This window comes from Palaemon carinicauda, chromosome 23 (genome assembly GCF_036898095.1).
Source record: "Palaemon carinicauda isolate YSFRI2023 chromosome 23, ASM3689809v2, whole genome shotgun sequence".
NCBI classification, from domain to species: Eukaryota; Metazoa; Arthropoda; class Malacostraca; order Decapoda; family Palaemonidae; genus Palaemon; species Palaemon carinicauda.
In genome coordinates, this window is record NC_090747.1 from 91,397,679 (window position 1) to 91,410,178 (window position 12,500).

The window sequence follows — 12,500 nt, forward strand, 5'->3', positions numbered from 1 at the left end:
ACACTGCAGTGGTTAAAGCCTGTCGTTGAAAATAACTGTCCATTTACCTTAGCGTTGCCAAATGTATGATGACAGAAAACGTGTAAAGCATATGCCAGACTATTCGGTGTATGTGTAGGCAAAAAAAAAAAAAAAAAAAAAAAAAAAAAAACCGTAACCAGAGAGATCCAATGCAATACTGTCAGGCCAGTCAAAGGATCCAATACTCTAGCGGTAGGATCTCATACGGGTAGAGACATTACTTCACAAAGACCTTGCATAGGGACCTTACGCCATGTAAATATCTTGCACAAGGTAAAGAATTTGCACCAGATAAAGACTTTACATTCGCATTCCCTGCTGGCCGGTTTTTTTTTTTAACCAACCCTTCTTTAAACCAATGAAAAGCTTCAAAATATTTATGCATAAGTTCCCGGATGTTGCTTTACAACAGCCATTGTTCCTATAAGCTTCAATAATTTTTCACTTCCGATATGACCACCACAGTAAGAAGACTTATTCCACGGGGAAATAGAATCTATTTAGAAATTTAGAGTAATTTCATCTTTCGGTCATAGATTATGTTTAAAACATACACTCTTCAGTACACGCAGGCACACTATTCTATCTAATTTCTCTTCCTCTTGTTTTGTTAAAGTTTTTATAGTTTATATAAGAGATATTTATGTTAATGTTATTCTTATAATATTCATTTTTTCCTTCTTTCCTTTCCTCACTAGGCTATTTTCCCTGTTGGAGCCCCTGGGCTTATAGCATTCTGCTTTTCCAACTAGGGTTGTAGCTACGCAATTAATAATAATAATAATAATAATAATATAACTATTGTTGCTCATGTTAAATTAAATGGTGTCCCTGAAATAATGACACACATGAATGGCGTGCGCAGCTCATCCATGTATTAGCACTGAGGAGCATTAAGATGATGTGTATTTGCTTGCGAAACGAGCTACGGCTACGGCCCAGCAAAATTAACTTGGGGGCCGTCATGCGAAACATGTGAATCATAGGTAATTACGTTCATTTAATTTCACACCACTTACACGAACCATATATTTTCCCATCTGGTTATCTTGTATTTATTATGCATTACTGACCATTACCATTGAAACAAATCACTATAGTCCATTTCTTTTAGCCAGGCAGATTTACACCGACTTGCAACGGTGCCCTTTTAGCTCGGAAAAGTTTCCTGATCGCTGATTGGTTAGAATTATCTTGTCCAACCAATCAGCGATCAGGAGACTTTTCCGAGCTAAAAGAGCACCGCTGCGAGTCGATGCAAATATGCCTGTCTAAAAGAAATGGACTATAGTTTTATGTGTGTGCACGATACCCGACCCAAAATCCCGGTTTCCAAATGGCATCCCCATAATTATCATTATATAGGGATAGTCAGAAAACATATGAACAGGTGGTTTGCCAAAATATTCATGGTTAGAAATAGAAAAAAAAACACACAAAAAATAGAAGGCAAACGTATTACACTAGAAACTAAACTATCATACATTTACCCTTTAAAACAACCTTTGACAGTTTCTCGTCAGTCCCCTATTAGTACAGTATCGTGTGCAACCATCAACAATGTCACAATTCAGTCGCAACACATTGTCTGATCCCACAATTTCTTATTTAAAGGGTTAAAGGCCTTTCATGGCAGATGCAAGGGACAGTGACATTACTCTAACAAGCAGGACGATGCCCTAGAGACTGACCATATATGAATATGATCAGCAACCAAGTCCCCTCTCCAACAAAGCAAGGACCAAGGAGGGCCAGGCAATGGTTACCGATGACTCAGCAGGTATATCTATTGGCTCCCTAAAACCCCCCATCCTTAGCTCAAGAGGATAGTGAGGTTACACACTAAAGGAACTAACGAGTTTGAGCGGGACTCGAACCCTAGTCTGTCGACCACCAAGCAGAGAGGTAACAAAGACCAATTAAAAGTTTTATAATGAAAGTGACGCATGTCTGGAGGCAGGAGAGTGACTGGTTTGAAGTAGGCCTGAGACATGGATTTGTTGTGTGTCCATGGACGTGCATCATCTTTATATGTGGATTGACTGAAGAGGACAAAAAGCTGGATGATAAGAAAATAATTTGTGAATGGAATGTGTAACGTTTGATGTTCGTACCTGATACTATCCTGATTGGGGACAGTGAAGAGAAATTGCAAAAGCTCGTAAGAGAATTCTAAAGTATCTGAAAGATGAAAAAGTCGAGAGGAAATGTTTGCAATAGCATTGTAATGAGCATAAAAGCAAATACGAAAATTGAGGTAATGGATGAAGGAAGAATGGAAGTGGTTGATTTCTTTAAATACCTTTGAGGAGATATAATGGATGGTGGTGAAATAAGAGAAGCAAGAAAGATAGAAGAATGTGTGCAATAGTAGTAGATTTGAATTGACCATGGAAGCCAAATTAGTAAAGTGAGAAGATATTGGTGACTGTAATGCAAATGTATTTCATACACATTCATTCATTGTAATGCAATTGTTCTTTTTTTTCTCTTTCTCTCGCACTACTACAAAAACCTGTTTGTGTTTGCCATTGCATGTTTCATATTGTTAAAGTTTTTGTGTCATTGTTATCTTCAACCGTTTGTATATAAGCTTGTAATGTAACGTTAATAAACCAGTCATGTCCAGCCCGACTTTCTGTTAAGACATAGTCACAGCCTGCCACATTAATGTAACAGTAGTGTGTGTGTATGTATGTATGTATGTAGGTGTATATATATATATATATATATATATATATATATATATATATATATATATATATATATATAGACATATATGAATATTATATATATATAAATATATATATATATATATATATATATATATATATATAAATATATATATATATATATATATATATATATATACAATGTATATATATATATATACAAATATGAATATTATATATATATATATATATATATATATATATATATATAAATATACATATATGAATATTATATAAATATAAATATAAATATATATGTATATATATATATATATATATATATATATATATATATATATATATACATACATATGACACTTTGGTGAATGTAATACAAAATTATTATAAGCTTTATTCCTTGACTATGTGAGAGGAAAATGGACAATTATAAAGGATGTATGAAATGACCGAAAAATTAAATTATTCGACTGAACAGTTACTACGACAAGCAAGTAAAACACGAATATACTGCAAAATCCTATAAAGGAGAACCTAACGTTACGTCAACCCACACCAGTGAATACACGAGCAAGACCACGCGCATGCGCCCACCGGTATTAAAGAATGCCTCCCGTTTTCTGTGACTAAGTTTGAACTTAGATGAAGATTGCCAAAAAAAGAAGGCATCAATTTCATTTGAAGTCATTAGTTCTTCCCCAATTTAGAGGGAACTGCCATAGGTAGGCCACTCCGTGAAAGAATCGCTCAACCCCAGCGCAAGATGGTTGGCAATGGCTGCAACCAAAATACTTAGTGATTAACTGGATAATTCAATGTTTCAGGAGAATTTTGCACACATCCTGCTCCCTGGTCCATGGTAACACCTCAAAAATGTGTGTGAGAAGTATCGACCTAGAATTCAACCTAGAGAGTAGGGCATACTCTTCCAAGACATTAAGGCTGATTCTCACTATCGGTCACGCTCCAGTCTCAGTTAGGTCTAGGTGCTGGGGTGTCCACACCGGCTCGCTCTCGTTCCAATCAGTGTCTTGGCAAAATTATAAATATAAGGAAAAGGCATTATGTATAGGAATATTTAGTGATACTAGGAAGTGTATTTATGCAGTGAACATTAGACTGTTACTGTACATATTGATTTTTTTTTCTATCATAACCAGAGCTAAACCGCTCCGGTTTAGCTCTGGTTTATGGTTCGTGTAAGTGGTGTGAAATTAAATGAACGTAATTATCTATGATTCACATGTTTCGCATGACGGCCCTCAAGTTATTTTTGCTGGGCCGTAGCTCGTTTCGCAAGCAAATACACATTATCTTAATGCTCCTCAGTGCTAATACATGGATAAGCTGCGCACGCCATTCATGAGTGTCATTATTTCAGGGACACCATTTAATTTAACATGAGCAACAATAGCTATATACTGGACAGTGTGAATATCATGTAACAATATTTGACCAGACTGTGAGTGGAGCGAGAGCGGACCGCTAGTGAGAATCAACCTTTAGCCACGCTCATTCCGGGCTACTTATATACCTCTGGCCTATAAATGTTAAAACTAGTGACCGGGATCTCGGCCGTCTTCGATCGATGATGAGTCTAACAGAAAGAGAAGAGCAAAGGAAATCATAAGGTCGAATCACAGGCAGGGCTTAAACTAGAGCATGTGGCCATTACCTTGGATGCTGTTGCTTTTTACCTTAGATTACCCAAAAACTTTTCCTATTTCCCTAAATTCGAAGCTAGTAGAAACTTAATTGCCTTACAAATATCAATACCTTATAAATTACCTTGAAACCATGCAAATTACCCCAAACTCTAGTCACAGGTCAGATCTGAGCTCTTGTAGAAGAGCAGATGTGTGAGGTGGATGCCACCTGTAACATGTTGTTCCTCCTGGGACAAGTGGGAGGGGGGTGGGGGGGGTTGTTAGGGGGATGCTGGAGACTCCAGTGATGTTCCCCCACACACCTACACTTGTTATTCTGTAAGATTCAACATTTGATTGTAGGAAATTCATGTTTTAGTGCCATGACTATCAATTTGTACGTATGCATGAATATGCATAAATATATAGGCCTATACAGTATATATATATATATATATATATATATATATATATATATATATATATATATATATATATATATATATATATACATATATATATATATATATATATATATATATATATATATATACATATGACAAAGAACGATCACACACTTATACTATTTAAATTTGATATGAAGTGAATGGGAAATAAGAAATGTATATAAATGCATACAAATCCGAAACAAAAATTGGGTGAAAAATCTTCTCCATCTATAGGTATGTCAATAGTTTCCTTTATCAAACGAATAGCTACATTCCCCCAGTCAATTATTCTCTCTATCCATATATACAAAATATCAGTTTTTTTTCTGTTGGAAAGAGATTATAAATTTGTTTCCTATTACTACCTTCCTAACTCATTAGCTTTTCTAATTACTTGAGATTTTAGTTTCTAAGGACCTTCAAAGCGGGCAGCTTCACCAAAGTATGAAGAAGCAGTGTTTTTTTTTTTTTTTTTTTTTTTAAGTATCAAGGCCGATCCTCCTTCTTGAGGTACAGTTGGACACAGGAGACCCTGGCACACCTCGCTCCGAAGAAGTGCACTCTGTGACCCCTCACTTCGCTGTGAGTAACCAAACAGATAGCGTAGGAAGAGAGGCCAGAGGTGGTGGATGGGACAATACACAGGAACTTGCCGTGCAGTTAGGGTGTGACTGGGAGACTTCATTTCTACAGCTGTTGACGAGACCTTTAGCTATGGTAAGCAGCTCTTAAAGGAGGACATTAAAAAATCAAACCACTGTTCTCTAGTCTTGGGTAGTGCCATAGCCTCTATACCAGGGTCTTCCACTGTCTTGGGTTAGAGTTCTCTTGCTTGAGGGTACACTCGGGCACACTACTCTATCTAATTTCTTTTTCTCTTGTTTTGTTAAACTTTTTATAGTTTATATAATGGTACTGTTCTTAAAATATTTTATTTTTCTCTTTCCCTTTCCTCAGTGGGCTACTTTCCCTGTTGGAGCCCCTGGGCTTATAGCATCCTGCTTTTCCAACAAGGGATGTAGCTTAGCAAATAATAATAATAATAATAATTGAGACATTCTAGCCATTATTCTTAATCAAGAAGCACATAAGACATCTATAATAATAAATTGCCGTTTGCTATTGTAGCATTTCAAGTTTTTGAGTATTTGTTAGGTTATAAAGTTAGCAGAAAATCTGCGCTTAATTTTTAAAATATACATACATATACCAAGGCACTTCCCCCAATTTTGGGGGGTAGCCGACATCAAGAAATGAAACAAAAAACAAAAAGGGGACCTCTACTCTCTATGTTCCTCCCAGCCTGACAAGGGACTCAACCGAGTTCAGCTGGTACTGCTAGGATGCCACAGCCCACCCTCCCACATTATCCACCACAGATGAAGCTTCATAATGCTGAATCCCCTACTGCTGCTACCTCTGCGGTCATCTAAGGCATCGGAGGAAGCAGCAGGGCCTACCGGAACTACGTCACAATCGCTCGCCATTCATTCCTATTTCTAGCACGCTCTCTTGCCTCTCTCACATCTATCCTCCTATCACCCAGAGCTTCCTTCACTCCATCCATCCACCCAAACCTTGGCCTTCCTCTTGTACTTCTCCCACCAACTCTTGCATTCATCACCTTCTTTAGCACACAGCCATTTTCTATTCTCTCAACATGGCCAAACCACCTCAACACATTCCTATTCACTCTAGCTGCTAACTCATTTCTTACACCTGTTCTCAATCTCACCACTTCGTTCCTAACCCTATCTACTCGAGATACTCCAGCCATACTCCGTAGACACTTCATCTCAAACACATTCAATTTCTGTCTCTCCATCACTTTCATTCCCCACAACTCCGATCCATACATCACAGTTGGTACAATCACTTTCTCATATAAGGGTAAGAGTAAGATAGAGTTGATAGGGAAGCAATGTGGAATGTGATGAGGTTATATGGAGTTGGTGGAAGGTTGTTGCAAGCAGTGAAAAGTTTCTACAACTGTAGTAAAGCATGTGTTAGGATAGGAAATGTAGTGAGTGATTGGTTTCCGGTGAGAGTGAGGCTGAGACAGGGATGTGGGATGTATACTTTTGAGGAAAAAAAAACACACACACACCAATGTTTAGAAATACGTGGGAGGAACAGATGCGTTGGCATTGGATACAAGTGCCACTAGCGTGGTGTGTGTCGACGTGTCTACAGTGCAAAATCGTTTTGTACAGGAACGTTTAGAAAGGAACAAACAAATCTGAGACCATTTGTCTTTTTTTTATGAGGATACGTATCATCTGTTACAATATAATTAGGTTCGTTTACTTAACGAAGCTAATAATTATCCTAAGTATACGTTCAGTGATTCGTCTGTTGCAGTAAAAATAGGTGGTTTTCATGGAAGTTTGTGGAGGGGGAAAAACTATATGCGCTAGAGGTTAAGTTGATAATTCCTCAGACCAATGCTGTCAACGAAGTTCCCTTCATGAAGCTAATAATTATTGTAAACAATTAGGCGATTTTTTTTCCGAAAACATTAGCAGATAAAGGTTCAGATAGTATGGTATTGGAAACAAAAATCTATCTGATTATTATTATTATTATTATTATTATTATTATTATTATTATTATTATTATCATTATTATTATTATTACTACTACTACTACTACTACAATACCCTAGTTGGAAAAGCAAGATGCTATAAGCCCAATGACTCCAATAGGGAAAAATAGCCCAGTGAGGAAAGGAAATAAGGAAATAAATAAATGATGAGAATAAATTAACAATATATCATTCTAAAAACAGTAACAGCGTCAAAACAGATATGTCCTATATAAACTATTAACAACGTCAAAAACAGATATGTCATATATAAACTATAAATAGACTCATGTCAGCCTCAGCCTGGTCAATAAGCATTACGAGGAATTGAGTTATGATTTATGATGGAGGCTTATTGCATAAAGATATATCATGACTGGTTTACTGTAAATGCGAATGTAGGGAAACGTGTGTTATTTCCATTGATATACTTTAAGTCGGAGAAATAATAGTAAACAAAGACTCTAAATTGTGGGAAAAAGAACATGTGATAAATAAAGAGATGATATCCACATATTACCCTTGCTTGAAGGTACACTCGGGCATACTATTCTATCTTATTTCTCTTCCTCTTGTTTTGTTAGAGTTTTATAGTTTATATAGGATATATTTATATTTTAATATTGTTACTGTTCTTAAAATATTTTATTTTTCCTTGTTTCCTTTCCTCACTGGGCTATTTTCCATGTTAAAGCCCCTAGGCTTATAGTATTTTGCTTTTCAACTAGGGTTGTAGCTTAATAATAATAATAACAACAACAACAACAACAACAACAACAACAACAACAACAATAATAATAATAATAATAATAATAATAATAATAATACTGATTAGGGAGAGTGAGGAGAAAATGCAGAAGCTAGTAAATACTTTTTCAAGTGTTTACAAAAGGGAGAATGTATAGAGTAAAACTGAGTAAAAATATGGCGAAATGGATGTGAATATAGATGATAGTATAGAATAGAAGTGGTTGATTTGATGCTCATCCACGGGTTCTAAAGGTTTTTAGAGGACACTCATGAATGGCAGAAGCAAGGGATAGTGCCATTGCCCTATCAAGCAGGACAATGCCCTAGAGACTGACCATATTATTATTATTATTATTATTATTAAACGTGACATTGCCCTATCAAGCAAGACAATGCCCTAGAGACTGACCATAATATTATTATTATTATTATTATTATTATTATTATTATTATTATTATTATTATTATTATTAGAAGTTAAGCTACAACCTTAGTTGGAAAATATATATGTGTGTATATATAATATATATATATATATATATATATATATATATATATATATATATATATATATATATATATATATATATATATATATATATATATGGTCAGTCAGTGTCTAGGGCATTGTCCTGCTTGATAGGGCAATGTCACTGTCCCTTGCCTCTGCCATTCATGAGCTGCCTTTAAACCTTTAGAGACGACAGAAAGGGAGGAAAACTAAAAAGAAGAGATATCCCGGAAGTATAAAGCAATTAATGTTATGGAAGAATTCAATACTTGAGTTTATATCTGCGATTCAGCAGCTATAATATAAATATGGCAGTGACTATAGTTAGCGTTGGGATTTTTCTTTTTCCCCCCAAACACTATACCATGTCATTATATATTCATGCTAAACTGGCTCTTACACAATAATATATATATTATTATTAGTATTATTACTATCCAAGCTACAACCCTAATTGGAAAAGCAAGATGCTATAAGCCCAGGGGCTCCAATAGGGAAAAATAGCCCAGTGAGGAAAGGAAATAAGGAAATAAATAACTGAAGAGAACAAATTAACATTAAATCATTCTAAAAAAAAGTAACAACGTCATAACAGATATGTCATATATAAACTATTAACAACGTCAAAAACAAATATGTCATATATAAACTATAAAAAGACTCATGTCCGCCTGGTCAACAAAAAAGCATTTGCTCCAACTTTGAACTTTTGAAATTCTACTGATTCAACAACCCGATTAGGAAGATCATTCCACAACTTGGTAACAGCTGGAATAAAACTTCTAGAGTACTGCGTAGTATTGAGTCTTATGATGGAAAAGGCCTGGCTATTAGAATTAACTGCCAGCCTAGTATTACGAACAGGATAGAATTGTCCAGGGAGATCTGAATGTAAAGGATGGTCAGAGTTATGAAAAATCTTATGCAACATGCATAATGAACTAATTGAACGACGGTGCCAGAGATTAATATCTAGATCAGGAATAAGAAATTTAATAGACCGTAAGTTCTGTCCAACAAATTAAGATGAGAATCAGCAGCTGAAGATCAGACAGGAGAACAATACTCAAAACAAGGTAGAATAAAAGAATTAAAACACTTCTTCAGAATAGATTGATCACCGAATATCTTAAAAGACTTTCTCAATAAGCCAATTTTTTGTGCAATTGAAGAAGACACAGACCTTATATGTTTCTCAAAAGTAAATTTGCTGTCGAGAGTCACACCTAAAATTTTGAAAGAGTCATACAAATTTAAAGAAACATTATCAATACTGAGATCCGGATGTTGAGGAGCCACCGTCCTTGACCTACTAACAATCATACTTTGAGTTTTGTTAGGATTCAACTTCATACCTCATAACTTGCACCATGCACTAATTTTAGCTAGATCTCTATTAAGGGATTCACCAACCCCAGGTCTACATTCAGGGGATGGAATTGATGCAAAGAGAGTAGCATCATCTGCATATGCAACAAGCTTATTTTCTAGGCCAAACCACATGTCATGTGTATATAGTATGAAAAGTAATGGGCCAAGAACACTACCCTATGGAACACCGGATATCACATTCCTATACTCACTATGGTGCCCATCAACAACTACTCTTTGAGATCTACTACTTAAAAAATCAATAATAATGCTAAGAAACGACCCACCCACTCCCAACTGTTTCAGTTTGAAAACAAGGGCCTCATGATTAACACGGTCAAAGGCAGCACTAAAATCAAGTCCAATATTACGAACTTCTCGACCACAATCAAGGGATTTCTGTACTGCATTGGAGATTGTAAGAAGGGCATCACATGCTCCAAGGCCTTTACGAAAACCAAATTGCAAACTAGGGAATAGATGATTACCTTCAACAAACATGTATAGATATATACATAAAAACACACACGCACACACATATATGTATATGTATATATATATATATATATATATATATATATATATATATATATATATATATATATATATATATACATACATATATATATATATATATATATATATATATATATTTTATTTTTCCTTGTTTCCTTTCCTCACTGGGCCATTTTCCCTCTTGGAGCTCCTGGGCTTATAGCATCCTGCTTTTCCAACTAGGGTTGTAGCTTAGCGAGTTATAATAATAATAATAATAATAATATATATATATATATATATATATACATGGTGTATGTATGCATATACAGTATATACATAGGCATAGTAAAAGTTTATAAATAATCAGTTTATACTAAAGGTACTCTATTATATACATATCATGTAATTGAGGTTATTTATGAGACTAATGTTTACACGAGTGGTATGTTTTAAAATGATGAGCTACGTGGTATTTATATTGTTGCAAACACCGTCGAAACTTCAGAGTTAAAAAGAGCGGAAAAATGTCTTGGATACAGCCGGGAAAAATGGACGACGCTATCAAAGTGAATAACAGTCATGAGGAAAAGGCGTCATAATACGGTTTTCCTCTTTACTTTCCTCTGACATGACAGAGTAAATGACGGAGATATAAGGAAAAGGCGTCATTATACGGTTTTCCTCTTTACTTTCCTATGATCTCTCCCCTTCATTAACCATGTTTGTTATACAGATAGTTTTTATTATCAAGTACGATAATGTTTTGTTAGGTCAAAACTTTACAGTACATTCAATTCTCTCTTTATCTCGCCTCTCTCTGAGCATGTGTCTGTGGACCGAACCCTAGGGACCACCCATCCTCACGGGGGAGGAGGGGGGAACCCAGAGCAACCATCCCATCCCTCCCCACCTCTTCTGTAGTGGGTAGCATAGCGAACGCGGCTTTGCCAGTTACCACTCTAGTTTCTTTTTGGTTTCGCTTCGAACGCGTCAGTCTCAGCCTCTACTCGTGGAAGGTTTAGCTCTGGTGGAATTCTGAAGAAGCTGAAGCAAAACTAATCCGTTGCATTTATTCAATCGAACAAATAATCAAATCGAAACGTCGGGAATACATTAAAAGGGTCCTCATTTTTTCCTTGGTCTAGAGCGGAGGGTGATGTTCGTTTTCACAAGCTATTAACTTTTCTAAATAAAATTATATACGTCATAAAGTAAAAGAATTAACTTATGTAACAATTCAGAACAAACACCAGCAAATCCAGTACCTGAGAAGCAGTTAATATAAAATAAGATATATATTTTTTTGTTTTTCGTAATAATAAATCTCTTCTAAGTTGTGACCCGGACTCATTTATTCGATGATTTAAAAATCCAAGAATTACGCTTTGCAACACATCATCTGGATCAAGAAGAAATTTGGCGGTTTTTATGATGAAAAAACTAAGGATATTCGGATGTTTAGGTAAGAGAGAGAGAGAGAGAGAGAGAGAGAGAGAGAGAGAGAGAGAGAGAGAGAGAGAGAGAGAGAGAGAGAGAGAGAGAGAGTTATGGAGTTATTATGGTTATCAACGAAGTGATTAATAAATTCAAATAAATCTCGCTCAAAGAGTGAACGATAAATTGGTGTTAAATTCGACAGTCTTGCTCTGTGTGGATATGGGATGACCACTATAATGGCAACACTCAAAACGGTTCATGACGAAACACCCATTGAAATATTCTATATCTTTAGCTTATATGAAGACATGTGACCAAAGGGCGTGCGACGCATCTCCAAAGGATGAAAAATATTTTAGATTTACTTATAAAATATATTTATTTTAGTTGGTTATATGGTAATGTCTTGTTCTCCCAAGTTGAAAGGGGTGAGATCTACATAGCCGACGTCACCATAGTTGCCAAAGGGCATTAGTGCTAATGATTTGAAAAGCAGGAAGTAAAGGGGTGTATGGGACCGGCTGTGGTCTTTTGTTCAAGATA

General features: G+C 35.6%; 2 protein-coding genes across 3 annotated transcripts in view; one reads left to right on the plus strand and one right to left on the minus strand.

The window, feature by feature from the left end:
- The window catches only part of LOC137617233 (afadin- and alpha-actinin-binding protein B-like), a 402,814-nt gene that overhangs the window by 238,981 nt on the left and 151,333 nt on the right, over positions 1–12,500 (minus strand). The window lies entirely within an intron of this gene.
- LOC137617006 (beta-1,3-galactosyltransferase 9-like) overlaps positions 11,495–12,500 on the plus strand; it is a 16,668-nt gene continuing 15,662 nt past the window's right edge. Inside the window, exon 1 of the mRNA XM_068346866.1 lies at positions 11,495–11,982. Coding sequence (XP_068202967.1) covers positions 11,949–11,982 — 34 coding nt within the window. The 5' untranslated portion in view covers positions 11,495–11,948. The remainder of the gene's footprint in view (positions 11,983–12,500) is intronic.